This window comes from Excalfactoria chinensis, chromosome 18, assembly GCF_039878825.1.
Source record: "Excalfactoria chinensis isolate bCotChi1 chromosome 18, bCotChi1.hap2, whole genome shotgun sequence".
Taxonomy (NCBI): domain Eukaryota; kingdom Metazoa; phylum Chordata; class Aves; order Galliformes; family Phasianidae; genus Excalfactoria; species Excalfactoria chinensis.
The window spans coordinates 2,223,970-2,248,495 of NC_092842.1; the positions used below are offsets into that span (position 1 = coordinate 2,223,970).

Genomic DNA, 24,526 nt, shown 5'->3' on the forward strand with positions numbered 1-24,526 from the left:
TTTCCCAGGATGTGGGACTTTCTGGAAGGCTGCAAAAAGCTTCAGTTATTTTATTTGTTTCTGACATCTTTTTAGAGGATCAGTTCTTTCTGAGGCCAGCTGGCCTTTGAACTGTGATGTGGAGATTAAAAAGCCAGAGGAAGGAATGATGCCACTGTCGTGCTCACTGTCTTCTGTCTTATTTGCACTAAGCAGTTTTTTTTATTTGAAGAGAGATGTTTCTGTTGGCAAAAGTCTTTGTGAAGTCTGAGAACTCCTAAAATATGGCCAGTGCATAAGCAGTGCTGGATCACGTCTCTCCGGTCATACAGTTTCCATCATGCCAGCACTTGAGTGTCTCACCTGGACTGACATGAAGAAGTCAACCTGAAGGTTGTGAGTATCAAAAAGGGCAAAAAGCTGCCCAGCCTTACAGAGATGCCCTTTTTGATACTCACAGGCAGAAGCTTTGGCTGTGTGGACATGCTCTGGAAGAGCTTTGTCTCAAGCCCAGATCTCCCAACTTTCTGCAGCACCAACTGCGCTCCTGGCACTCAGTAACCCAATTTTACAAGCACACTGAAGTTATTTGCCTGCAGTGGTAGACCATGGCACAGAGCTCCTAAATCTGACACAAAACACAAGGCCACAGGGCTGCACGGCACGATTTCTCTTGAAGTGAAAGACAGGTTTCCTTCGCATACAAAAGTTGAGCCCAAGAGGGTAATAACTCTCCAACAATGTAATACTTTCTGTCTAGTTGTTCCCTAAATGAAAAGCATTCTGCTGTCAGTGCTTTGAATGTCATAAGCCATCTCACGCATTACATTCATGCAGGCTGGCTATGCGCCCCTATTCTCCAAAGAGAGCTAAAATAACATCCAGCAACCATTAAGAAATGCCATTCAGGTGCTGATGCACCATTGGGTCTCCATTCTCCTGCTGTTTAAGGATAGTTGTTACTGACGCAAACTTTGCAGTGATGTAATAATTTACCAGAAGCCATTATTACTGACATGCTTTTTCTCCGCCTTTTCTTTCCTTCCATCCTTGCTAATTGCCAGATCCCTCTACATCAGTAGAAACTTCCTTCTTTTCATCATTCATTCAGCAGTGTCACTGTATCGCAATCTGTCATCGTGGGAGGCTTTGCCCAGACAATTGATAATGGCCTCTAGCATCATTTTTAGAGCATGATGCTTCCAGGATCCAAGAATGGGCCAGAGCTTGTTCTCTGGCAATAAGATTTCAGAAGAAATGCCATATTCACCAAGCCTTTATTTATAACTTTGGAAACAGGAAATAATAAGCCAGTAGGTCAATAATACTGGGCCATTAAGCTGATACAATCCCTAATGTATTAATATCCTTTGCATTAGGGAGGGTTCCCTGAATAGAAAGCTGTAAGCGGGGCATTATTTCACTCTTGGCACTCCCAGCAGTAACCCGGACTGCTGCAACGTGATTTTTTGTCGCTCCCTAGTGGCTGGAATAGAGGTTTATGAGTCAGCCACGTACCTGGAGGCAGCTAACTGATGTTTTGGTGAAAACTAGTCCCCCCACCCCATGCCTATATAGTCAGTGGAGAAAACAAAGCTCCTCCAAAAATGTGGGAGCACTAAGATACACATGGAGACCTCTACAGACTTCAGCAACCAGCCCTCCAAGGCTTCCCAAATGAGGATTTGGGTACCAAACCAGAATAGATGTTATTTGTCCCATTGTTTTCCTCCAAAGGATGATTTGGTTACTGTACCAGTGCAGGTAAAAAGCAGATTCTTCTACAAGTTCTTGCTAGTAATTTTTCACTGCTCATAGGTACAGACATAGGCATAGGAAATTAAAGCAAGGCCTTTCTTAATGAGCAGGCACAGCCAGGCAATACAAGGGAAGCACAGGGAAGCCTATCAGGATGTCTTAGGAGGTTGAACAGAATTTCACTTCACAAAATCCATTCAGATGGGAACGGCCCCATGAGCCTGTGAGTGTAGAAGTACTGTGGAGGTGTGACTGTGCTCTGTGCTCAGCATCCCTTTGTCTGAGCTTTCGGAGCTGCCTGTGTTCCTTATACCTGGCACAGTCACTTCTTATCATCAGGCACAGTTTGGATTTCCAAGAAAGGCTCTTGTACTTAATGACCAATAAGGCTCCGAGGTGAGATCCAGACCTCATGCCTTTTCTTCAGAGCTGTGATTATTATTCAGGTCCTGTGCAGCACATAGACCACATTTTCTTTTTCAAGGTGATTTATGAATTTTGCTTAATAGCTCTCCTCAGCGTCCCTATGAGTAATTTCCATTATCCCAGCTCTGAGCAGTGGAGTGGAGGAAGATTAGGTGTCATGGCCAAGATCACGCACAGTTAGTGCTGACTGGGGAATGAGTGTGTGTGGACCCCGTGCTTAACTCAGACCACTTCCACTTCTCCTTGAGATACGCTTTATACTCTCCTTGCTGACACTTGTTGCGTAGTTAGGAGAGCTGTGGTTGAAAGTACAACTATTAAAAGCAAGCCAGTCTTGTTGCTATGCGTAACCTTCTTCTTACCCCACATAGTTTCAGAAGGTTAGCTTAAAATTGTGAAAAGGTGACACAATTTTAGATGCCTTGATGCTGTCTCTGGGCCTAGTCAAATTAATATTCCCGAAGCATCATCTTGTGTGGGATGTGAAAAGCCAACAAGGGCTCTAGTGTCCTTCTTTTTTCTCTCTTCTTTGAAGGGAGAGGGGAATAATTATCTCTTGCTTTTCAGGGCAGTTGGTAACGTTACAAACTACATGGCTCTTTCAAGGCTTCATCTTCTCCTTCTGACAACTGTTACTGTTAATCCGTGTCCATGTCCTTAGTCTCTGCTCTTTTATTTTCCAGCCTTTCATGGGAGACAACTACTGTGATTCCATCAACAACCGAGCCTTCTGCAACTATGATGGTGGGGACTGCTGTGCCTCAACAGTCAAGACCAAAAAGGTAGGGATGTCCCTTCCTGTTTTCTCTGTGAATTCCTCAGGGCGTGCTGTTTTGTGTCCAGGGAGAATTTATTTTGACTAGAAGAGGGGATCCAAGGTCCTCAGAAGGACCTTGAGTCTGTGCGTCAGCTCACTATGGATGCTCGGTTCTTGGTGCATTTTGCAGTTCTCTCTTGATAGGCATGTGCATTTCTCATCACAACCTGCCTTATACCTGTGCAAGACATGTAGAGTTTCAGGCCATCATTCATTCCTGTTGTAAAGGAACCCTTACTGCTCTGTAGGCAAAGGCTGTCTCCCTCCAGAATGCTAGGGCATGTTCATCAGAAAAGCTGTTGGTCGTCCATTTTGTACCTGGTGCTCAGGAGATCTTCCATCAAGCACTCTAAGAAGGCTGTATTTGCCTGTCCTGACATCTGCCCTCAGTGTTCAAAAGGGAAACTGAAAGTTAGGATTCATGAGGAGAAGAGCAGAGAGCAAAACAAATGCATCAGTAAGTCTGAACTTCGACCCATTCACACAGTGTGTATCTGAATGATGGGATGCGTTCCCATAGAGCATTATTAACACCAAAATATATTTGAATTCAGAACAAGAATAGGCACATTCATGGACATTTAGCCCATCAGTGGCTATTAATCACAGTGATCTGGATGCAGTTTCTGGCACAGGAATATCTAAAACATGGACTGCTTGAGCAAGGGAAGGATCCCTCTGTACATCCCCATATTTTCATTCTTCTTTTAATACTCATTTCTGGCCAGTGTTACAGAGACAGGAGAGTGATGAAGCTTGTGGTTTGAAGCACTACAACATTTCATATATTTCTACCCGTGACAGATTTTGAACGTTTGTTTTTTTCCCAAAGAAAAGAGAGAAAATCTCAGCCTCTGGCATGTAAAATTTTTACCTTGTCTTGAGGATTTGAGTGTAGATCAGACTGAAGAAAATCCGGCTATGTTAAGTATCTGATGTACGTTAATAAATTTGAAAGCTTGAGAGTAGACAGGGGAAGCGTGGGCTTAGTGTATGAGATGATGCGTTTTACCAGGCTGAAGAAGAAGCCCCTCTGCATACAGCAGATGAGGAACTGAAGTCTTCTTTGTTGGGAGCAGTCCTTCCTAAGGCAGCTTTTGCTGGAGGTTTCTTTTCCTTGGCTCAGTCAAAAGCTTCATGGCAGTGCAGTGCTGTGGTGGGGCAGAGACAGGACTGGGACATGGAGTGTGGGGCTGAACTGAGGGTTAGGAGTAATGTTTGGGAGCGGAATTTATTGCTTCCCCAGGCCTTGCCTCTTTCCCTAAACCCCACTGATGACCCAGGGGCAGAACAGGGCACTGGGAAGTGAGAAAACTGCCTTCTCCTTGGACCTTGGCAGGTCAAAACCAAGTCCCAGTTTATTACATTTATCAAGTGAAGAGGGGATAACAGCCTTGCAAGGCAGACTGGGACACCTGCAGCAGCGGCGGCGCGGCCCTGTTGAGTTATTTTCCTGTCTGAGGTCTTTGACTGGAGAGCACATTTTGGGCAAGGCTGTTCAAACACAGCCCTGCCTTTGAAGAGCTTTATGAGTAGAGCGTTACAGGAGATATTCCAAAGGGAAAAACAATGAAAGGTGTGAGAAAAGGGAGCTGAATAAAAATACTCCGCATACCAAATCCTTCCAGCACAATTTGCCACCTACTTAAACAGGCACAGTTTTAAAATACACATTGGGTGTAAAAGCCAAAAACCTGGAGGAGACACAGGGAGGGGTGAGTCCAGCTCTGCTAATTCCAATACCAGATGAGGATGTATTTTCATACAGTTGTAGAAAGAACGAGACACATGCAAACGCCTGCTTTGCTCCGTTTCTTTCAGGGTTACAGACTATGTGGCAGATGTGTCAGTCTTTCAAAGCCCCTTGCAAGTTTACCCATAAATGTCTAACATTTATGCAACACCTGTTTTTCTCCCAAAATGTCACAGGACATTTTACAAGCTTTAGATTTATCATCTTTTCGCCGTCGCAGCCATTGCTGAGGTGACACATGGTTCACATTTAACAGAACATAGCAACTCCGCACGTTATTTTAGGAAAGGGCTGAAGATTAGCATTGCATCATGTGAAGATTCAGGAGCTAACAGGCAAGTAAGAGCTGACTTCAGATCTTTAATGTCCGCGAACTGTCAAGACTTAAGTTTCACTGCATTCCCACTCCCCGCCCGAAAACGCTTTCAGCTGCACACAGTGCTGTGAACTGGGTTGCCTGAAAACACAAAGATTCAACCCACATTCACTTTGATCCCCAGTCTTCTTACTTAATGTCTGATTCTGCACACTCCTGTTTTATTAGCCTGAAAAAAAACACAGGAGGCTTCCATGTGCCATTCCGTTAGGGCACGTTTTTGCTTTGCATTTGAGTATTAGCAGCAAATGACCTTGTGCATTTCAGCAGAGAGAGGGGAGCAGGGTGGCGTGGCTTATCTGGCCAACCACTGACTAATCAGTGCTGCTGCTTAGATAGGAAATAATGAGTGTTTGCCCTGTGCTACTCACAATCTGTCCAGGGAGCTTAGAAGAAATCATTAAAGACTTCTTTTGAATGCTGTAAATGGCAACGAGTAAATTCAGTCATATTCTAGGCATAAATTTGAGGAAACGGCCATCAGCAATCAGGGGAAAAAGAAAAAAAGACATTCATCAGCTTAATTATTTGTTCTGTGCTAATTGATCAGTGTGCCCATGCAGAGGGAGGGAAGCCAGGGCTGTGCAGTGGCACCCAAGGCAGCAGGGACAGCTGTCTGCAGGGCATGGGGAGCAGCAGGGAAGCACTGGCAGTGGATGGGGCTGCACAGCTTGCCCTGTGCATGACCCAGGAGCAGCTTGGAGGGACAGGAAGGCCATTGCCAGCCAACCTCCAAGAGAGAGGAGGCTTCTGTTGTGTATCTGGAGGGGATAAAGTCTTCCGTGAAGGACAAAACAAAAGCCTGTCTCCTTTTCATCTTCCTCTCCTCCTGACCCAGCGCAGGTTGCCAGCTCCCTTCCGCCTGGCTGCTCCAGGAAACTGCTTCTTGCTTTGTGTCCCGCCGCAGATAAAAGAAGATATTATTTTTTAAAGCATTAAATATATGACAGCTCTTAAAGTGGGGAAAATAAATAACCCGGGCATAGCTCGCTGCCTCTGGGCTGGCGGCGGTTGTGTGGAGCTCCTGGGGCGTGTGATGTGCCAGGGAGGGCTGATGGCTCTTTCTTTCCGATTAGTTTCAGGAAATCTTCTCTCCAGTCACTGCTCCCCTTCCCTTCTCTTTCCCTTCCCTTCTACAAATGTTCCCAGCTCAGGGCTGTCTCGAAAGGCCTCACAGAAATCAGAAACGTTTTTCTTCAGGCTGCTCACGTACTTTGTTCCAGTCTCAAATAGCAGATTTTCACATTGAAGTCCCTGCAGTCTCATCTCTGCAAATTTAAGAGCAGGGAATTTTGCTGCTCTAAATTTACCCCAGCCTAAACCATCCGAAAGGGCAAACTTTCATCTGTCTTTCTGCCTTTCCTTTTCATCACGTAAGGGGTAGAACTACAGCCCCCGTGAGAAAAACCCATCTCATTCAGTTATCTCTTGGGTTTTCCCTCAACCCCTTTGCCCCAGAGTCCTGAGAAAAGAAAAAGGAGAATCAACCTGGCAAAAACTCCCATCTCAAATGTCGCCCCTTCAGCCTCTTGACATTGCTGTCCAACACCTTGGAGAGGAAAACCAGCAAGTGCCTTGGCGGAAAACAAATGAGGACTTGCGGTAGATAGAGAACCGCGTGGGATTCATCCACAGCTTTGCTTATCTATGAGATACGTGACTTATCAAAACCTCTTCAGAGACTTTATGGCCAAGAATTCAAGGCCTAAAGAAAGGAGCTTTGAACTGAAGGGCTGCTGCTGGCTCCAGGAGGGATTTCCCAAGACTGTCCCTGTCTCCCTAGAAAGGGGGGTCTGCCCCCTCCCATCCCTAAGAAAACAGAAATAGTCATTTCTTGGGATTTTGGATAAATCATTGCTTTCTTTCTGCTCTCCCTCATACACAGGCCTGTCTTGGGGAATTGCAGGTCTTGTTCCTTTAGCGGAACATGATGTTGAGGCAGTGTGCACAATTAGCAGCCTAAGTGACCACCTCAGCTGAGGAAACTCTGCTTATGTGGAAGAATCGATGGCCGTGACACGATGCTGCTCCCAACAGCTTGAACCTCCCCAGCCGGGTGTGTTTGTCAGCTCTATAATTAGCTGGCGAGATACAATGAATGGCGGGTGAGCATGGAGGAAGGCCGGACACAATGAGGAGTGTTGCTTCATGCCCCTGGAAGCAGCTCGGTGCTGCTGCATGCTCCGAGCATGCTGCTTCACCCAGGCCTTTGGGTGAACTCACTTCCCCAGGAGCTTTTGATCGCAGTGTGAGTGGCTCACTGCTTGCCATGTGAGGAGCGCTTCCAGTCATGGTTGGTTGGGATGGGAGCGTATTTTTGGGGCTCAGAGCCGGTTTCATAATCGTTCGGGGAGGCTTTCCAGGCGGTGATAAATTAAAAGCAGGGATGGTAGTAGCACATGTTGCCTATCCTGAGAGAACATTCTTGGCTTCAAGGGACGTGGGGCTTCCCACAACATACAGCGTTCCCAGGGGAAGTGCTCGTGGAGGGTGTTTGCTTTGCTATCCGACCTCACTTCATTAGCAAGTGTTACAAAAACCAGCGAACAAACCTTCCCTGCTCCACTGCCAGCTATTTGGCCTCTGGGTGGTCTGGCTGCTATTAAATCTTTGGTGATTATTTAGACTAATTACATTCATGTTTGCACAATCAGTAGCACAAGGGTAGGAAGCGCAGCTGATGGCTGAGCAGCTGAGCTCTGTGTGGTTTGGCACGAGGGCTCCTTCGTGTAGCTCAGCCCCACAAGTGCCGGAGCTTGGTGAGGATGTGGGCATTGGGCACCCAAGTGCCCTGTGCCACCAGAGCTCTCCCAAGCATCCCAGCTGGCTTTGGGCCATTCTTGGTCCTCCAGTGTGGCTGCGTGTGGTTGGGACCCAGTGGATACTGATGAGGGTCAGTTGGGTTTAGGTGAGCTGTGTTTTATTACGTTGGGTTTGCTGGCTTTGATGGGGAAAAGCCCAGTTTAAAGAGATGCAAATAAGAGAAATTCAGGATGTTCTCTACAAACCTCATTTTCACCCTTCCCAGGCCCCCTTGAGAGGTGCCCTAGGTGTGAACCTGCATACCACCCCCCCAGAGTTAAAAGGGGGCTCTTTTTTTTTGCTCCATAATCTCCAAACAGCCCTTATGACCTAAATGCCAAAAACCACTGGGAAGAACATTACAAGATGCATTTTTGTGCCACAAGGGCTTTGACAGGGAGCAAAATACTCCCCAGCGTTCAAGCTGTGAGGGTCTCAGGGCCATGGCACTCAGCACCGCCTGCCACGCTTATCTCAATGCCGCGTTCATTGCACAGGCTCTGTGTGCAGTGGGGTCTTCATAGCTCCCATTCATCTCGTCTGGGAGATTTTGCAAACACTTCAGAGCTGAAGTCTAACAAGAAGTTATTTCCCAACACTTTCCATGCCTCCTCCCCTGCTTCCCCCTGCCTCCAGCTTAGACCCAATGCTGCCCAACCCTGGATGGGAGGTGGAGCTGGGTCTGTATGATATGAGCATGTGCTAGGGGTGAGCTGTGACCCTCTACAGAAGTGTTTCCCACCCCTCCCTGTACCTGTTGGCTGTTTCTTCTGTCAGTGTTCCCACACTGGACTTTCTCAGCAGGAATCTGTCTTGGGATATCACCAGCCTCTTTAGATAGGATTTGTGGCTCTTGACTGATTTCATGACCTGGGTCCCATTTCTGCACCGCTATGTTTCATGATTGTCTTTGCTCCCATAGTCTGGAATGTGGCATGAAGGGCAAATGCAGCCCCGCTTCCAAAAGCAGTGTGAATTTTGGCCGCAGTCTCATCACCCTGCCTGGGAGGGGATTCTTAGGGCTCCCACGCCTTCATAGAGGACAGAAGTATGGGTTCATACACTGGCTACATTGGTGCTGAGCTGGGAGTTGGGTGGTGTCACACCCCAGGCACACATAAATACACTACCAGTATATTGGATACAGGCACAGCATCCCACCACCTGCAGCAGTGTGGCCAGAACTCCTTGAGTAACTCACGAAGGGAGCGGGGCAGTCCAGGTCATCCTTGCTGTGCCATATGTGCTACCAGGGTGACAGACATGACTTAGGCTGTGCATGTTTTGCCTCGAAAATAGGCTTGTGCTCCTCTGTGCCTTAGGTCCAGCCCACGTTCCCCTGATTGCTGTTGATCCAAGCCATGGCTTTGTTTGTGGATCACCTCCAGGAGATGTGTGCTTGCGTAGGGGGAGCGCGTAGGTGTGCAGAGCTGTGTTCTTCACTTCTGTCTTTCTCAGATTATTTTAGGTAGCCTGTGGAGACAGTATCCTGCAGTACTTCATCCAGTAATGAGCCAGGCCATAAGCTTGATTTTCAGCTTTCGTTCCACTCTCTCATAGATATTAGCCAGGTTTTCTATGTGAGGAGAGGAAGGGGAACGTAGGACTTGGCAGGTGGAAGAGGAGGCAGTTCCTTAACGCTGTTTTACAATGGCTATATCAGAATTTCTGTGCAAATCATACATGTTGCTAATGAGTTGGGCTCTCCCCAGTCTATTAAAAAAGAAAGGCAGCAGTTAATCTCAGAGCCCATGTATCTGGGCTCCACACCTAAACATCATTCAGAAACATGCTCCGTGTTTATTATTTGTAGCACATCCAACAGCTTTGTTCATGGATCTGTGCTCCGCAGGGCTGTCACAGAGCGAGCCCAAGACAAAAGACAGTCCTTGTTCTAAGGCGTTTTAAGGTTTTTCTGTGCTGGGCTCTTCTGGCAGTCCCGGTAGATGCTGTGTGTGGGTTTGATTCCTTAAATACCTCTGGAAATCAGGTCCTTGAGGAAATCAAACGTTTAATTGTTGTAGATGATGTTTAAAGTGGAAGTCCCGCATCACTGTTTAATGTTTGGCATATTTTGTCCTGTCTAATTTGACTGTGGATGTTCTCACTACCCATAAAAAATCTTTGCCTTTTCACATAATAGAAAACTGATCTCTGGAGCTCACTGCCATAGACAACACTATTCATCTCTCTGGACAATAGCACTGTAAAAATTAAACTGCATACAAAATCTGTAAAGGTCATAAAGTGAATGAGGCTAATCTGATCAGGAAGAAACCCTCTCCCAGTCAGGCTCCCCGCTGCTGTGATGCTGCTGGGCTGTGCACTGCTGCTATTGGGGCCTTGGCAGTGCCCCAGAGGGACAGCTTCTGTCTCTTCTGTCCGTGACTGCTGTGGGAAGACCAGAGGGTTTCCAGAGGACAGCACATGGGAAGACACCTCCCTAGTGACTCCTTCCCAGATACTTGCTGCAGTGCAGTAACAGTCTGTTCTCTTACGTGAAGCTTTTGTTCAGGTAGGGAGGAGAGGGGATGCAGGAGGTTGAGCACTCCAACGCAACGCCAAACTCCTGCCAGTTTGGGTTCCTAAGGTCACAATTTCAGCACAGCCCACAAAGTAAGTTAGGGTTAGTGAGAGCCAGCAGTTTGGGGATACGGCCGTGCAGGGCTTTCACTCTTGGCTCTTGTTCCTCCAAGTGAAATGTTAGCATTTATGGGATGCCTGTGCCAGTGAGAGATGGTGCAGTCCTGCTCGTGCGTGGAGAGCAGCGGAGACAAAGAGCAATGAGATGGTCATGGCTAATTTCAGCCACGTTAGTGAAATGCCTGTGTTTGGTGTTCCTGTGTTCAGTGCAGAATCCATCTTCTCTGTGAGCCTCTTTCTCCACTGAATGCAGGGACACTGAATTGCCTTTGTTAGGCTGTTACAGACAAATGTGAATCTAGGCCAGGGAGAGGAAAAAGTTTGATCAAGACAAATGAAAGAACCAGGAGCCCAGATCTCGCCTCCAACCAGTAGCTCAGTTGTACAACAGGAAGGATTTTTTAAGTCAAAATCATTGCCAAATCCAGGCTGAGCTGAATGATTCAAGATAAAAAATAAAAGGAAGGGAAAACTCCAGACGTATCTACATGCTTTGTTTGAGCATTTTCTAAGTGAACTGAGCTTTCATTCCAAGACATAAATTTTGCTCTGAATAGCCTTTTTTATTTTCGTTTCTTGTAAGGAAAGGTCGAACCTGAACTGCAGCAGATAATCTAAACCAAAATGTTTCCCTCCCCGCTGAACAACATAAGTCAATTCCTTTCATGTGTCATTTTATTCTCTGCAGTATTTTAATTCAGTCGTTAAACAGTCCCTCCCGAACCCCATTGTTTACAGACTTCTCCATTTTCCTATCGAAGAATATTCATAATACTGTGATATGGAACAGTCCTACTGTGGCTGGCTTCTGTTGGATCAAGTGACCCGTAAGCTCCTATTGTTTTCTGCAGCTTCTAAAGCTTCTTTAGTATCCGGTTACTTGAATCCATTCGTTTTTAACCTTTTGGACTCTCTCTCTCCTTTGCAGCCCCCCACATTGGCACATCAGTAGATTCAGGTTATTCACTGCTTGGTTCTTCAGCTCACAAGTCACTGAGGGCGTAGGTTGGTGAGGAAGGTCACGTCTTCTGGGAATAGAAGTCAAAAGCAGCAGGAGGAGGCTCTCTGAAGCCTGATGTGGTGATGAGTGTTGGCTATTTAATGTCTCTGTCAGCATGTCCCTGCCGTACGCTCCCCAGTTGTGAAATAAAGACCCACACCCCTCCATCCCGTTCTCATGTGTCAGGAGAAAAACACGCTATGATGGACGTGCAGGGACACGTATGGAAGGTCTTTGGGAAATGACAGCTGTGCGCTCACGCACAGTGCTTGGTCTGCATTCCTAGATGTGCTGTTGATGTATAGGGAACGGGGCATACCTTCACGGCCTGGAGAAACGTGTTTGTGAAAGAGAGAGCAAACGTGTGGCAGCAAGGCCACGGAGTGCAGACATGGGGAGCACTGAACAGGTTGTGGCACTGTCTGGGAAGGAGTGTTAAGGAGGGGAATGAGGTCATTCATGAGGCTGTGCAGATGGGAGAAATTCTTGGGAATTCACTTCAGGACAAGCAAGACAGTGTTCCTTTGGCACCCCCTTTCCTTTATGTAAACGCGATGATGCAATATGCCAAAATCAACGTCTGCTAGCCAGGCACTGCAGTCTTGTTTCAGCTCCTTCCCACGCTTCTGCAGGGATCATGGTCAGGTTTTGTCTGCGACTCACTTGTGTTCCTTTGCTGTTTCTCAGTGCCCGTTAGCTGCATCTTTTCCCCTTAAACTCAGCAGGTATTTGGAGAAGTCTGTTTGCCCAGTTGTACTTTCTTGTACTCCTTGGACAGCTGTGTCCACATGCCTGACCTGAGCTGTTAAGGGAGGATCTGCTGACCAATGACTGCACAAGCTGAGCAGGCTCTTCTTTATCCTTTTCACAGCCTCTCGCAGGGACAGGTGGCTCATCTGAGGCCACTGAAATGAAACTATAGGAATTAATGCAGCTGCAAACTCCATCTGATCTCTGAGGATATCACTCCAGAGGTCTTTTTTCTCCACAATGCTGTGTGTTCCCCCCCCTTCATGTGCCTGTGTTTCCTTCCCCAGGTTACTCCCTTCCCTATGTCCTGTGACCTACAAGGAGAGTGTGCTTGCCGGGACCCCAACGCCCAAGAGCACCATCAGAAAGATCTTCGTGGCTTCAGTCTTGGGTAACGCCGAGTGACGTGGAATGGAGAGAGACACCACATCCCTTTTGGTATCATTTTTAACATTTAGCTGCTCAACTGGATGGCATTTCTGCACCAGAGACCCTTAGAATTCAACCAGTCTGCCTTTAATTTTTGTCCGAGGAGAACTCAAAGTAGGGGTTTATGTATTAACTATATCTTAAATAGTGGTGACAAGAAACAACCAAGAGTCAAGTCGAGAAGACTTTCATGTATCAAAACAGCATGTTATGCCCACCTAATTTGAACAGTTCGTATCTAGATTTAAGGCGAGAAACAAGCTATTTATGTACACATATTTATAGAAATAAGTAGAGAAAGAGAGAAAGAGTGAGAGAGATAATGATGAACGCAAAAACACTTTCCCCTCTCCAGCACTCACAACTCAGACCATTAGTGGAAGAGGCTGTGCTCTTGGAGGACTCCGGGCTGAGCCTTTTCTGATGCTGAATGCCAAGGTATCTCATGCTCGGGGCACTGATGCTGGGGTGGGGTCTCTGCAGGGCTGTGCCTCTTGGCAAGTGACTTGCCAGGCGCCCAGTCGGCTCGAGACGTGGGACGCATCTGCTCCTCACAAGAACGTCCAGCCAGAGAGCTCAGCAGACTGCAGTGACCTTTCTGTACAGCTCCTCCTTCTCCCCCCTACCCTCAAAAAGCAAACAGAAAGCCCCCTTGTCGCCTGGCCAGAAGCCTCAGGGCTGCTGGGAGGTTTCTTTGCAGAGGTGGGCAAGTGATCCCACTGTGGAGCCAGGGAGCGGGGAGTCAGGACTGGCACTGAGGGATGTGGATGATTGCTTCTGAGGAGCAGAGAGGGTAACTCACCCCTGCACTTGTCATTTGAGCATGTCTGCTGCTGCTACTGCTGCTGCTATGTCCCATACAACTAGTTTCCTTACTGTGTCAGGACAGGGTGAAAACAACCCCATGCAACCAAACAGTCTGCCTTAAAGCTTAACCTATAACCTGCCTTTCAAACCCTCTGGTCTCTTCCTCAGCATTGGGGCAAGAAAACAGGACACCAGCCAGCCAAAGGAATCTGCTTTTTGGTCTCCACCCACCCAAGGGGTTCTCTGAACTTCCTTCACCCCACTCTTATGGCTGTGTATATTGGACAACTGCTTCGTGCTCTTGTTTTCCTAGGAGAGGGGAAGAGGAGGAAGTATGTGCTATGGGGAGAAAGTATTAGAATTTTGGCCATATTTGTCAGTATTAAGCATTCAGGCCTGTAGGTCGGACATCTTTGAAAGACCAGGAGCTTAGCTGCTTGTAATCTTACAGCAGGAAGGGCATTAGCTGCAGCAGCCCTCATAATTCCCTTTTATATGGCTCCATCCTCCTGTTTCAGCCCAGAGGGGCTCACGTTGTGCCAGACTCCTGGGAGCTCATTTCATCGTAGGGTTCATAATCACATTGAGTCACTGAGATGTCCAATGCATCTTAGTGCTGTTGCTGCTGTTAAAACCATCCCACGTAGAGCCTGGAGATGTCTTCAGTGTGGCCTGGGCTCGTCTCCTGCTGCTTTGGGTTCCTGCTGCAAGGAGCACGTATCTGAAAGAGCATCTTCCCAAATGTTAATTCTTCCTGTTCCTGGGGACTCTTCTGCTTTATACAACCTGCTGGGAGAAGACAAGGTTGGAAAGATATTTTCCTTCTCTTGCTTTTTTGAATATTCAGGCACTACAGCAAGGGAGAAATGTTAAGGGGAGTCATTTAGCTGATGGAGATGGATGTAAAGATAGGTAGGAAAACTAGAAATGGAAATTGACAGCTGTTAGGTGCAAAGAGCCAGGCTCTTCTCACTCACTGTTGGGGTCATTTCTATGGGTATAACCCAGAGAATAGTCTCATGACCTAAAATCTGGAGGCCTGGAGAGCAGGTGAGCATAAGCAGGTGAGGAGCTGTCTGTTGGGAAGCTCCTGGAGAGGTCCTGGCCATGGGAGCCATGCAGATGGCTCCGTACCCACTGTGCAGGGCTATGGGGAAAGGGTGATGCAGTGGGATCAGGGCTCCTTCTATGGAGCAAAGCTGAATGGCTGCCAGCATAGAGAGCATTAGCAAAAATAGGTCTTGGGCAAACTTCCACTTGTACTTCTTGCCACCTAATTAACAATGGAAATAAGTAATTGGGAGAAGGTTGATTCCTTCTTGGTTGTTCACCCTCCTCCTTTCTACTGGTAGTTGGTTCATGTGCCATCCAGCCCATCAGAGGAGCACAGCACCTCTAAACCCCTTCAGGCTGCCAGCACATCAGCACCTGAGGTGCCTTGGCAGGAACTCTCCCATCCACACCACCCAGATTTCACCCTTGCAGGAGACCCCACTTCAGGCCCTACATGCGTCCTGGTGACAGACCAGTTTGCAGAACTCCTATCAGTTCTGCAGCTCAGCATGGAGGAGATTTTCCATCTGCTTTTCCCACCTAGGAATTGCCCAAGGGAGACAGGTCTGTGTTAGCGTTATGGTCATCTGCTGCTGTGGGCTCAGGGCCTTCTGAGTGACTCTTTCCAGCCAGGGCCAGCCTCTGCTCACAGCAATCTGGGGACAACCAGGTCCCTTCCCCGCACGGAGGCTTTCCATGCTGCTATTTGATTTATTGTTTTTTCCCCCCATTTTTGGCACTGTCCATCTCCTCCAGTGGGGCTGAGAGTACTGCGAGCAGAGGTGCTGCTCTGAGTCACATTAACTTATGTTAAGAACGCTACATCTTAATTTTACAATGGGATCAGATTGCATTAAGGGGAACAAGGAGAGGGTAACCCTGGGGTGTGGATGCCTGTCCAGCTGGATGACCTTGTAGCATCTACCCACTGCATGGGCCTCGATTGGTCCTGGGGGATAAGCCTTCATGATGGACATCCAGTGGGAGATGAGAGGGTGACACAGGGCGAAACCAAACAAGAAAACTGGGGGAATAGGAGAAGGTGCTCGTGCTGATGAAATTTAGCTGCTTATGAAGTCCAGGTCACATCGGTGCCAAAGGCATCTCTGTCACAGTCTGTGATCCAGGGCTGCACCCAAAGGGCCACCAGTGGTCTCCATGGCCAGCAGGAGGGCAAGCAGGAGCAGAAAGCAGTGAACGGTGCGGGATGGGGTGGGAAACTCCTATCAGCTGCTACCCCGCTCCCTCCCCACCCTCTTGCAGATGAGCTGAGCTGGTGTCATCCCGCTTTTCTTGCATCTCCTGCTGTCCCCTCCCAGGCTGAGAATGGAGGATGGTACCAGAGGACTCTTGGAGTCGGGTTCCAGCTACCTCCCTTCCGGTTTCGGTTTCACTTGGTTGTAACTGTCGGTTTGTTCTGGGTTTTACCTGTGTTTAAGAAAAAAAAAGAAAAAAGAAAAAAAAAAGAAAAAGAAAAAAAAAAAAAAGAAAAAAAATAGAAGAAAAAAAAAATAGAGCAAAAGAAAGCCAATAGCCAACAAAAGTTTCTTGCTACAAAGGATCCAAGTGGGGAAAAAAATAAATAACAAAAATAGGAGAAAAGAAAAACCCGCATAATCCAAATCCAAGAAGAGCAAAGCCTATTTTTGTGTGTTTGAAAGGAAAACACTGATTGTGCCAGCTGAGTAGAGCTAGATACTTACGTGTAGATTTCCCTAGAAGTACTGTGAGGTTTTATAACATTGTCTGGTTTTGTTTTCCTCGTGCTTTGTGATAAGTCCAGGAACTAAGGCTAAGGTATTTTTTCCCCTGGTATATTGTTGTTTGGGGGGAGGGGGGAGTTTGTTTTTTTTTTTTCCAGATTTTTTTTTATTTTATTTTATTTTTTTTTAAGTATTTGTGCTTGTTTTTACATTATCCAACTGTACGTACCCATTTAACCAGTATTTCACTGTGCTCTAATTACTGCACTCAGAAGCGCTGCACAGTCTGAATCCCCAAGAGTTGCAAGAGGTTGGGAATGAATGGGAGGAGACAGGGTGATCCCATTAGCAGGGAGCGATGTGCTGATGTTCCCTTCCTGCGCTCCTGCCCCATCATTCCCACTCGAGGCCAATATGGAAAACAGGAGGCGTTGCGGTGAGGTCAGGCGAGGCTGGGCTGCCCAAGGGTGTTTCAGAGCTGGAGTTTTGCCTGTTGAATTATTTTGGATGCCAGGGAAATCGCCACCTCTATGGCCTCGTCCTGACCTCCCCTGCTCAATCCACGATGCCTCAGTGACACTCGGTGGGTGTGTTTGTGTCACTGGGAGGAGACCCTCTGCCCAGCTTACACAGCGCTCTCTGTACCTTCACGGTCGCGATCTCAGTGGTCCCATGTTAAGTCTCAGTGGTGCAGTGAAGGTGATATCCTTCACGTTTGTTCCATGCCACCCCATCCTCCAGCTGTGGCCATCTCCCATGTGTGGGCAGCTGGCCTTGTGTGTTGTGCACCCTGGAGGCCAGGGACCAGTCCTCTTGCCACTGGTGGTTGCTGACCACTGAGATCAATGGGAGCATGACCGAGGCTCTGTTGACCAAGGCTCCAGCAGGCCCAGGTGGCCCAAGATGTATTTTCTTGGAGCTATGGCTGATCTGGGCAATCTGAGGACTTTGTGTTGGGCTGTTTTTGCCACCTGGGGAACCAGCGTTCAAAGCCGCTGGTCGTGTCAACAGGAGCAAAGTAGGGCCTAAGGTTTTGTTTCAGTTTTAGTTTTTTGCAAGCGGATTTTTTTTCCCCTTTTCACCTGATCTACACATCCAAGATTCATTAAGAATCATCATCGCTTCTTCTGAGGCCAGAACCAAGAGCTTGCGTTGGCTTCACATGACAGACGAGGATCTTGGTGCTACTCGGTGTTAGTCCTGTTAGGTCGAGATGCAGAGCTAATTGAGTCCAATTTGTCTTTGGTTCCCATTCTGGCTTGGGTTGGTCTTTCGTGTTTTTTTCACTCGTTTGGCGAGGCCACAATTCAGCCACCAGTTTCCATCTTCTGAGTGCGAAGAACCAGGGCTTTAATGAAACATTTCACCAGCAATTAAAGAGGGAATTGGAACCATTGTGGAATTTGCATTGTACGGCCTCTGTAATTACGTACCTGTCTGCAGATGATAGGCTGAATTTTGCTTCCACCAAGTCAACGGGGGGTTTTGTTGTTGTTGTTGTTGTCGTTGTTGACTTCACTGGGAGCAGGATTGAGCCGTACTATATATATAAATATATATATATAAATATATATATGATATATATATAATATTATATGTGTAATATTATATATATATATCAGTGTAATATTTACAAATAAAACTGTGATCTCGTCTAGAGAAAAAAAAAAAAATGTATTCATATTACCAACCGCTCTTCCATATTTATGTATCATATTGTATCTTTTTATTATTGTTATAATTATTATGGTTATTACGGTTATTATTATTATTATTATTACGGAATCTTTCTTGGCACCTTTTGGAAGCGACGCCAACCAATACTCCAATGAAGTGCTGAGGATCTACTTTCACAAGGATTCTACTGGTCTACTGTATAAAAAAGATAAAAAAGATAAAAAAAAGAAACAAGCAAAATACAGTTCAACCCTTAATTCTGTACCTCACGCCTGTACGTTTGCTGCTCCGAGTTTGGGTTTCGTTTTGCGTTCGTTTGTTTTTAACGGATCTAATTTAAGTCTCCAAGCAATATATAAAGATGTAAATAGTAAAGCTTATTTATTAAGATTGTCATCTTTTTTTAATTTATATTTACACAGTTGTTCATCTAATTTATTTTCTTTTTTTTTTTTCAATACAGTTTTGAACAGTTTTTCTTTTCTTTTCTTTTTTTTTTGGTTCACGAGGTTTTGGGTTTGTTTTTGGTTTTTTTTCCTCATTTTCACAGAATTTCTTTATGCAGGTTTTCCTCTTCCTTTTAATAAACACCGACTTCCTCTGCTCTTTCAGGAACAGGTCATGTTTCACTCCAATAAGTTTTTGTCAGATTCATCAGAAATATTTTGCCATTGTTGATTCCTATACCCTAAAGTTCTATATTATATAAATATATAATACCTTGTATGCTTAAATATTTAACTGTGTGATTTTGTATATATCTTCATACACATGCTCACACACATATGAGGGTTAATGTCCCCAGATGCTGGGAGAACAGAGAATCAGAAACACAAAACAATATAAGCTTGTATTAAAGAGTTCTGAACTGGACCATTTGCTTTTGCCACGTCTTTGCTTTCAGTCAAGCTGACCCCGAGCATCACTGGGGATGTGTGTGTGTTGGGGGGGGGGGGGGCACATCTGGATGCACAGCTGTATGTGCTGCTGTGCCTCAGTGTCAGGCAGGGTCTGTGGCACTTACAGTGCTCTGGTGGTAGGAGTGGGTTGGTAGAACCCCCCTGGGGTGTGATGTTGTTCCCTCCCAATGGGTCTGGTTCTGCCATCAGACCCTGAGGCAATGGGATCTGTCCTGAGGAATTCCACTTTGTCTCGATGAGGAAACCTTTAGAGAAACGTTCAAGCCCATGAGCGTGTCTGAATAGTGCTCTCATCGCTTGGAAAAGAGCTCTCACGTGTAACAGTGTGCTGGCTGCATTTCGTGTGAGGGGCTGTTGGCCTCTGTGATACGTGGGGCTGTGCCAGGCTGCAGCTCAGCACCGCTGTGACCTGTTTGCCATCCAGCACATGAAAGGACGCGGTGCTCTGCCCTTGCCCTTTGCTCCTTACCTTCTCCACCAGCTACACAGCTCTGTCATCCAGCAGATGAGTCCCAGCAGGATCTTGCCATGACTCAGGGGTATGACATATGCAGGGAGGAAGGCTGAAAGCCATGCGTGCACCCCGAGGCTGAGCGTGCCAGATGCAGAACCCTGTGGGCACCGCAGAATGAGGCTCTGAGTCCCATTAACATCGTTTTGCTCAGCAGAGGGATGGACGGGGCTCAGATCCATGCCCACCCCACAGCAGGATCCCATGGTGCAGACCCCAGCCCACCTCCCAGCTTGGAGCTGCTGCAGCAGGCAGGGGAGGGATGTCTGTGCTGCTGTAGCTGGGAAATGTGTATCGACTCAGCATTTACAATGTGAATTGATTCAGCATCGATGTCTCCAAACTGGGCTTGTGCACGCTGTCAGGATAGGTGCCATTCAGCCCTGACAGTTATTGACTCCCTGATCCTGAAGAGGGTCGTTGTTAACCCAGTTAACTCTCAGCCTCATCAATGATTTAACTCCCCAGGGAAGCCCAGACAGGATAGGGAGGCTGGAGAGGACATGGAGCACGTGGGCAGGAGCCTTAATGCCGGCTGTGCTGTACCACTTGCAGGTCCTTTTGTTGCCGTTGGACTATAATTGCAGACAGCTCTGTTTGCCATCCTGATCTATGTGCACTACTAAAAAGCAACACTTTGCTGTGTGTAAGGAGGCTGGGGACTGAACAACAGATGAATTCCACACCGCGGTCTATGGGGCGCTTGGGGGCCATAAACTGAAGGGCAGCAATAAATTAATTTTTTTTCACACTGACAGAAGTGAGTCAGTAAAAAAGATGTTTTGCATTTCAGCTGTCAAAATCCACTGCAATATATTGAGTGGGGAGAGAGCGTGACAGCGCATGGTGCTTCTACACCGTCCTTGTCAGTGGCCAGTGCATTATTAATGGAGTATAAGCACGCTGGACGGCCCTGTCAATAGAACACACTGTAGCTAAAAAGGCCTATAAATGGTGTATTAAATGGCTTGTGTCTATAGCAATACATAAATCAATTAGCTGTGCATTGAAGGATCTATTAAGCATTAATACAGGCTTTAAGACAGGAGCGACTTATGGAGGCGGCTCCTGTGCTGCAACTGCTGAGCGATGCTCATCTCCAATCCCCACATATGCACAACCACACGGGCACAATCAATTGCAGCGTGTGGCCAAACCCACCATTTCTATGTCTGTCTGTTCATGTGTCTGTCTGGAAATCAATCACTAAAGAGCAGGTGAGGGGAAAAACATACATCAATACCTGCACTGAGAGAGGGCTGAAGGCACTGCTCAAAGAGTGGGCGATGGGGCACTCCACCCCCTTCCTACAAAGATATTACCTGCCAGCTTACCTCTATGGAAGCTACCCCCTGCCCCCCAGTTGTACATTCAATATTTCTTTTTAAGAAGCGTGCCAGCTTCCCATCTCAGCTGGTGCCCACGTGCCCTTGTTTGGCCTGCAGGTGTTCTTAACAACAAACAGGGCAGGTGAGGATGGGTTTAACTGCAGTGTGAGCTCATGCAGGGCACTGGGTGAGCAATGCCTGCAGAGGAAGCCCTTTGTGCTGCTCCTTCCCTTCAATGCACCCAGGGGGATGGCTGCGGTGCACACTGCATGCGGGCACGCACGCAGCGGATTGCAAGCTCATGGGCCAGCATTGCTGGGCTGTGACTGCAGCTGTTTATCCTGAAAGCCTGAGGGTTACATTCTCCAAAGTTTCCAGCTAGAAAACACAGAACCTTCCTTTCAGCTGTGAGCCCAAGGATGTGTAACCTCGACGAATTCCTCGGGTTTGTTTGGCTTGGGTCAGCCACGCCGGGCAGCATCCGCAGCCACAGTCTGCCTGGGGCTGGCGCTGAGATGGGAGCTCAGTGTGCTCCTCGACAGCTGAATGGCTGCCAAACATACTCTGCCACTCTGCACCAGCACATCCGCATGCTCTGTTCCCCCCTTTCCTCCACCAGCATCACCAAGGATGTGAGCGGGCTTTGGTGCACGGTCCCCATTCCTCATCATCATCCACAAACACCAGATCAGGAAAAGGGATTTTAGCTAAGAAAAGGGCTCCCGGGCAACTTGTGCTGCTTTGGCTTCAAAGACTCTCCCATGAGCTCCAGCAGGATGCTGATCAGGTGCTGGAGGGCTTCCCAACCTGCAGTATCCAATGAAGAGGAAGGACCAAAGGAAAAAGGGGACAATGAGAGCAATGTGGGAGACACAAGCACAGTTAGCCAAAGCAGGCGAATAGGTTTATCTCAAGAGTGATAAGTCTCTGGCTGAACTTCCTCCACGTCAAATCCCGCACCTTTGTTTGCTTTCAAAACGTCCATTTTGAACCTCACCTCCTGCATTTCTTTATAGGGTTAAATAACCTGGGAAAAACAACAACAACAACAACAAGCAGAACTATTTGCTTTGGGCTGACTGAACTGATTCCTTCAGCCCGCAGTTGTTTCCTTTTCCCCCTCCAGCCCCCCTCCAGGTTTGTTGTTTTGCTTTAAGAAACAAAAAGCAATAGCTTTGGGCTGCTCTGATTTGTGTTGGTTTCTTTTTTTCCTCTCACCCTCCTGCACTTATTGGTTTGGCGACCAGACTGAAAAATCCATTACCCACACAGATCCCTGGCCAGCCTAACCCACATCTGACAGTAAAAGAAACCAGATTCTCCATGTCTTTTTAGCCCCTGGCTTCCTTCTTGGGCTTTCCCACACATCTGAAGCTCCCAGAGGGGCTGGGATGGGTGCTGGGCAGGGCCAGGACCCTACACAGAGGCTGCACTTTCCCCTCCTCTCCCAGTGCCTGCTCTCAGGGTGAGCGCCAGTCTCTGGTCATTGGTGTTGGCCATTGGGGATGTCCTCTCCTCTCAGTTGAAGCGACGGCAAGACAGCATCAGGAAGAAACACCAAAGGAAGCACGAAGATGGACTTAATATGAACCTTTAATGCACAGAACGAGCTGCCGGGAGCCTTGCGAACGAAGGCACGGAGCCATTCTGCCACCTCGGAGTGGTAAAAAAAAAACCCCAGCGTGTCCACAACGTCCTGGCACCTGCCTGGCATCCACCTCTGGGCCACGCGCTCACAGCTGGGATGTTCCTGGTGTCCTCAGCCAACGCTGCACCAAAGCCCCGGCCCCACAGCTCCAGGTGGGCAGGGGATCCCCAGGCCCAGCAGTTCCCCTGCTCAGGCTCTGGCCTCCAGTGGGTTTCGCCTCCTCCCAGGGTTTCGGAGTGAGCAGTCCAGGAAATTCAGTAAGAAAAGATTAAAAAGGAGAGACTTTTATGCTGCGTCAGGTCAGGTGTTGGGTTTTGGTTGGTTGGTTGGTTGTGGGTCTTTTTTTTGTTGTGTTTTTTGTTTTGTTTCATTTTCTTCTGGAAAAAAATTAAAAAACGGAAGGGAAGGAAATTTAAAGTCCAACTCGCAGATTTCGTGTTTCTCTGCCATCGATGTGAGAAAAGTCCTGCTTGGCCTCGCTGTCCCCTTTCACCCCTTTGAACACCTCCCGTCCCCGAACCCCAGCAGCACTCAGCACATCACGAGTCCTCGACTCCTCGGAGTCCCTCAGCCTCCCGCAGCTCCAGGCCGGCACCGTCCTTCTCACCGCCCCTTGGACTCCCCGTAGGTGTTGCGCAGCATGGAGACCATCTTCTCCTCACACGTGACTTTGGTGTCCTTTAGGATGCTGTACCACACCATGCCAGGAGGCCGGACCTCCTCGCTGCGGCAGAACAGGTAGGGCATGGTCTCGGTGCGGCTCTGGATGTAGGCGCTGCGGAGCAGTGTTGAGCAGTGATTGCTGACTTTCTCCAACCTCCGCAGGATCAGGTGTGCCTTCCTGGAGGGAAGAACCAGAGATAGAGGCAGAGGAGTCCCCGGGGCACACCTGGCTTCCATCACTGGTTCTGTCTCATGGCAAGAATCACAGAACCACAGAATGATTGGGTTGAAAGGGACCTTATAAGCCCCCCGGCCCCACTCCACTGCTGTGGGCTGGCAGCCCCCCCAAGCTCAGCCTGCTCGGGGCCCCATCCATGGCCTTGGGATGGGCACCCACACATCTCTAGGCAGCAGTGCCTCACCGACCTCTGGATTAGGAATGTCCCACTCACATCTGACCTGAATCTCCTCTCTTTTAGTCTCAAGCTATTTCCTCCTTTGTCCCATCGTTATCTGCCCATGTAAAAAGTCACCCTCCCTTCTGCTTATAAGCTCCCTTTAAGGAGGCTGCAGTGAGGTCTGACCAGAGCCTTCTCCAGGCTGAACGCTCCCAGCTCTCAGCCTGTCTGCATAGCAGAGGTGCTCCAACCTCTGAGCATCTTCATGGCTGTCTCATGCCCAGCTTTTATCCACCAAGTCCTCCACGGGGCTGCTCTCAGTGCATTCTCTCACTCTGTACTTATAGCTGGGATTAAGCCAACTCAAGCACAACAGCCCACGTTTGGCCTTGTTGAAACTCATTAGGTTCAATGGATGAGACCCACGGCTTGAGACATTGCCTTGCCCATTTTAGGTGGAGAGCAGCTCTGTTTTGAGTCAAAGTTCATAGCACATCCATGCATGGGGCTGGAGGGACCTCAGGTCTGAGCAGCAGAGCAGCTCGGGTGCTTTGAGAACAGTGCCAGGTGGTCACCAGAGAGCAACATGCCCCACAGCACTGCAAGCCCACAAACGCTGCCCTCCCTGCTCTGTTTCCCCAAGGCTCCAGGAGGCAAATGGCCCGAAAGGACTGACACTAAAAGAGCGAAGAGAAAAAGCACAACACATTAAGACAAAACAAAATAAACCCGTTAGAAACCAAGAATCCCCCTGTGGGAGTCTGCAAAGTGCTAAATCAAACAAAGGGAGGGGAAGAGGGTTTACTTCAGTGGTCTGAAAGTCTCAAGATCACAGATTATTTCCTCTCCCTCTGGTGCCACAGGAAAGCTCTGGATTTGGGGTTAGGGGATTTCACAGTTCCTGGAGGAATGTAAATTCCCGATAATGATATGTCAGAGGCAGCGCTGTCAGTCAGCGAGGCATAAACATGGGGATTACTTGATTATGGGAGCTGAGCAGCCTTGCAGCCTGGGCTGCGAGCTCCCAGCGAGGAGCGGCACCAGCAGCACCCATGATGGGATGTGGGGAAGGAGGGCTAAAAATG

General features: G+C 47.9%; 2 protein-coding genes across 6 annotated transcripts in view; one reads left to right on the plus strand and one right to left on the minus strand.

Annotated features, from left to right (window-relative positions):
* Positions 1 to 16,029, plus strand: part of PAPPA (pappalysin 1) — a 157,669-nt gene extending 141,640 nt beyond the window's left edge. Inside the window, exons 21-22 of the mRNA XM_072352928.1 lie at positions 2,847 to 2,945; positions 12,592 to 16,029. Coding sequence (XP_072209029.1) covers positions 2,847 to 2,945; positions 12,592 to 12,699 — 207 coding nt within the window. The 3' untranslated portion in view covers positions 12,700 to 16,029. The remainder of the gene's footprint in view (positions 1 to 2,846; positions 2,946 to 12,591) is intronic.
* Positions 16,030 to 16,461: 432 nt separating this feature from the next.
* Positions 16,462 to 24,526, minus strand: part of ASTN2 (astrotactin 2) — a 273,672-nt gene continuing 265,607 nt past the window's right edge. For 3 of the 5 annotated variants that reach the window (XM_072353115.1, XM_072353114.1, XM_072353117.1), the window contains one exon: positions 17,969 to 23,221. In XM_072353115.1, the coding sequence (XP_072209216.1) occupies positions 22,984 to 23,221 (238 nt within the window). In that variant the 3' untranslated portion in view covers positions 17,969 to 22,983. Of the gene's footprint in view, positions 23,222 to 24,526 lie in introns of all 5 variants that reach the window. The other 2 variants (XM_072353116.1, XM_072353118.1) reach the window with 1 other exon arrangement.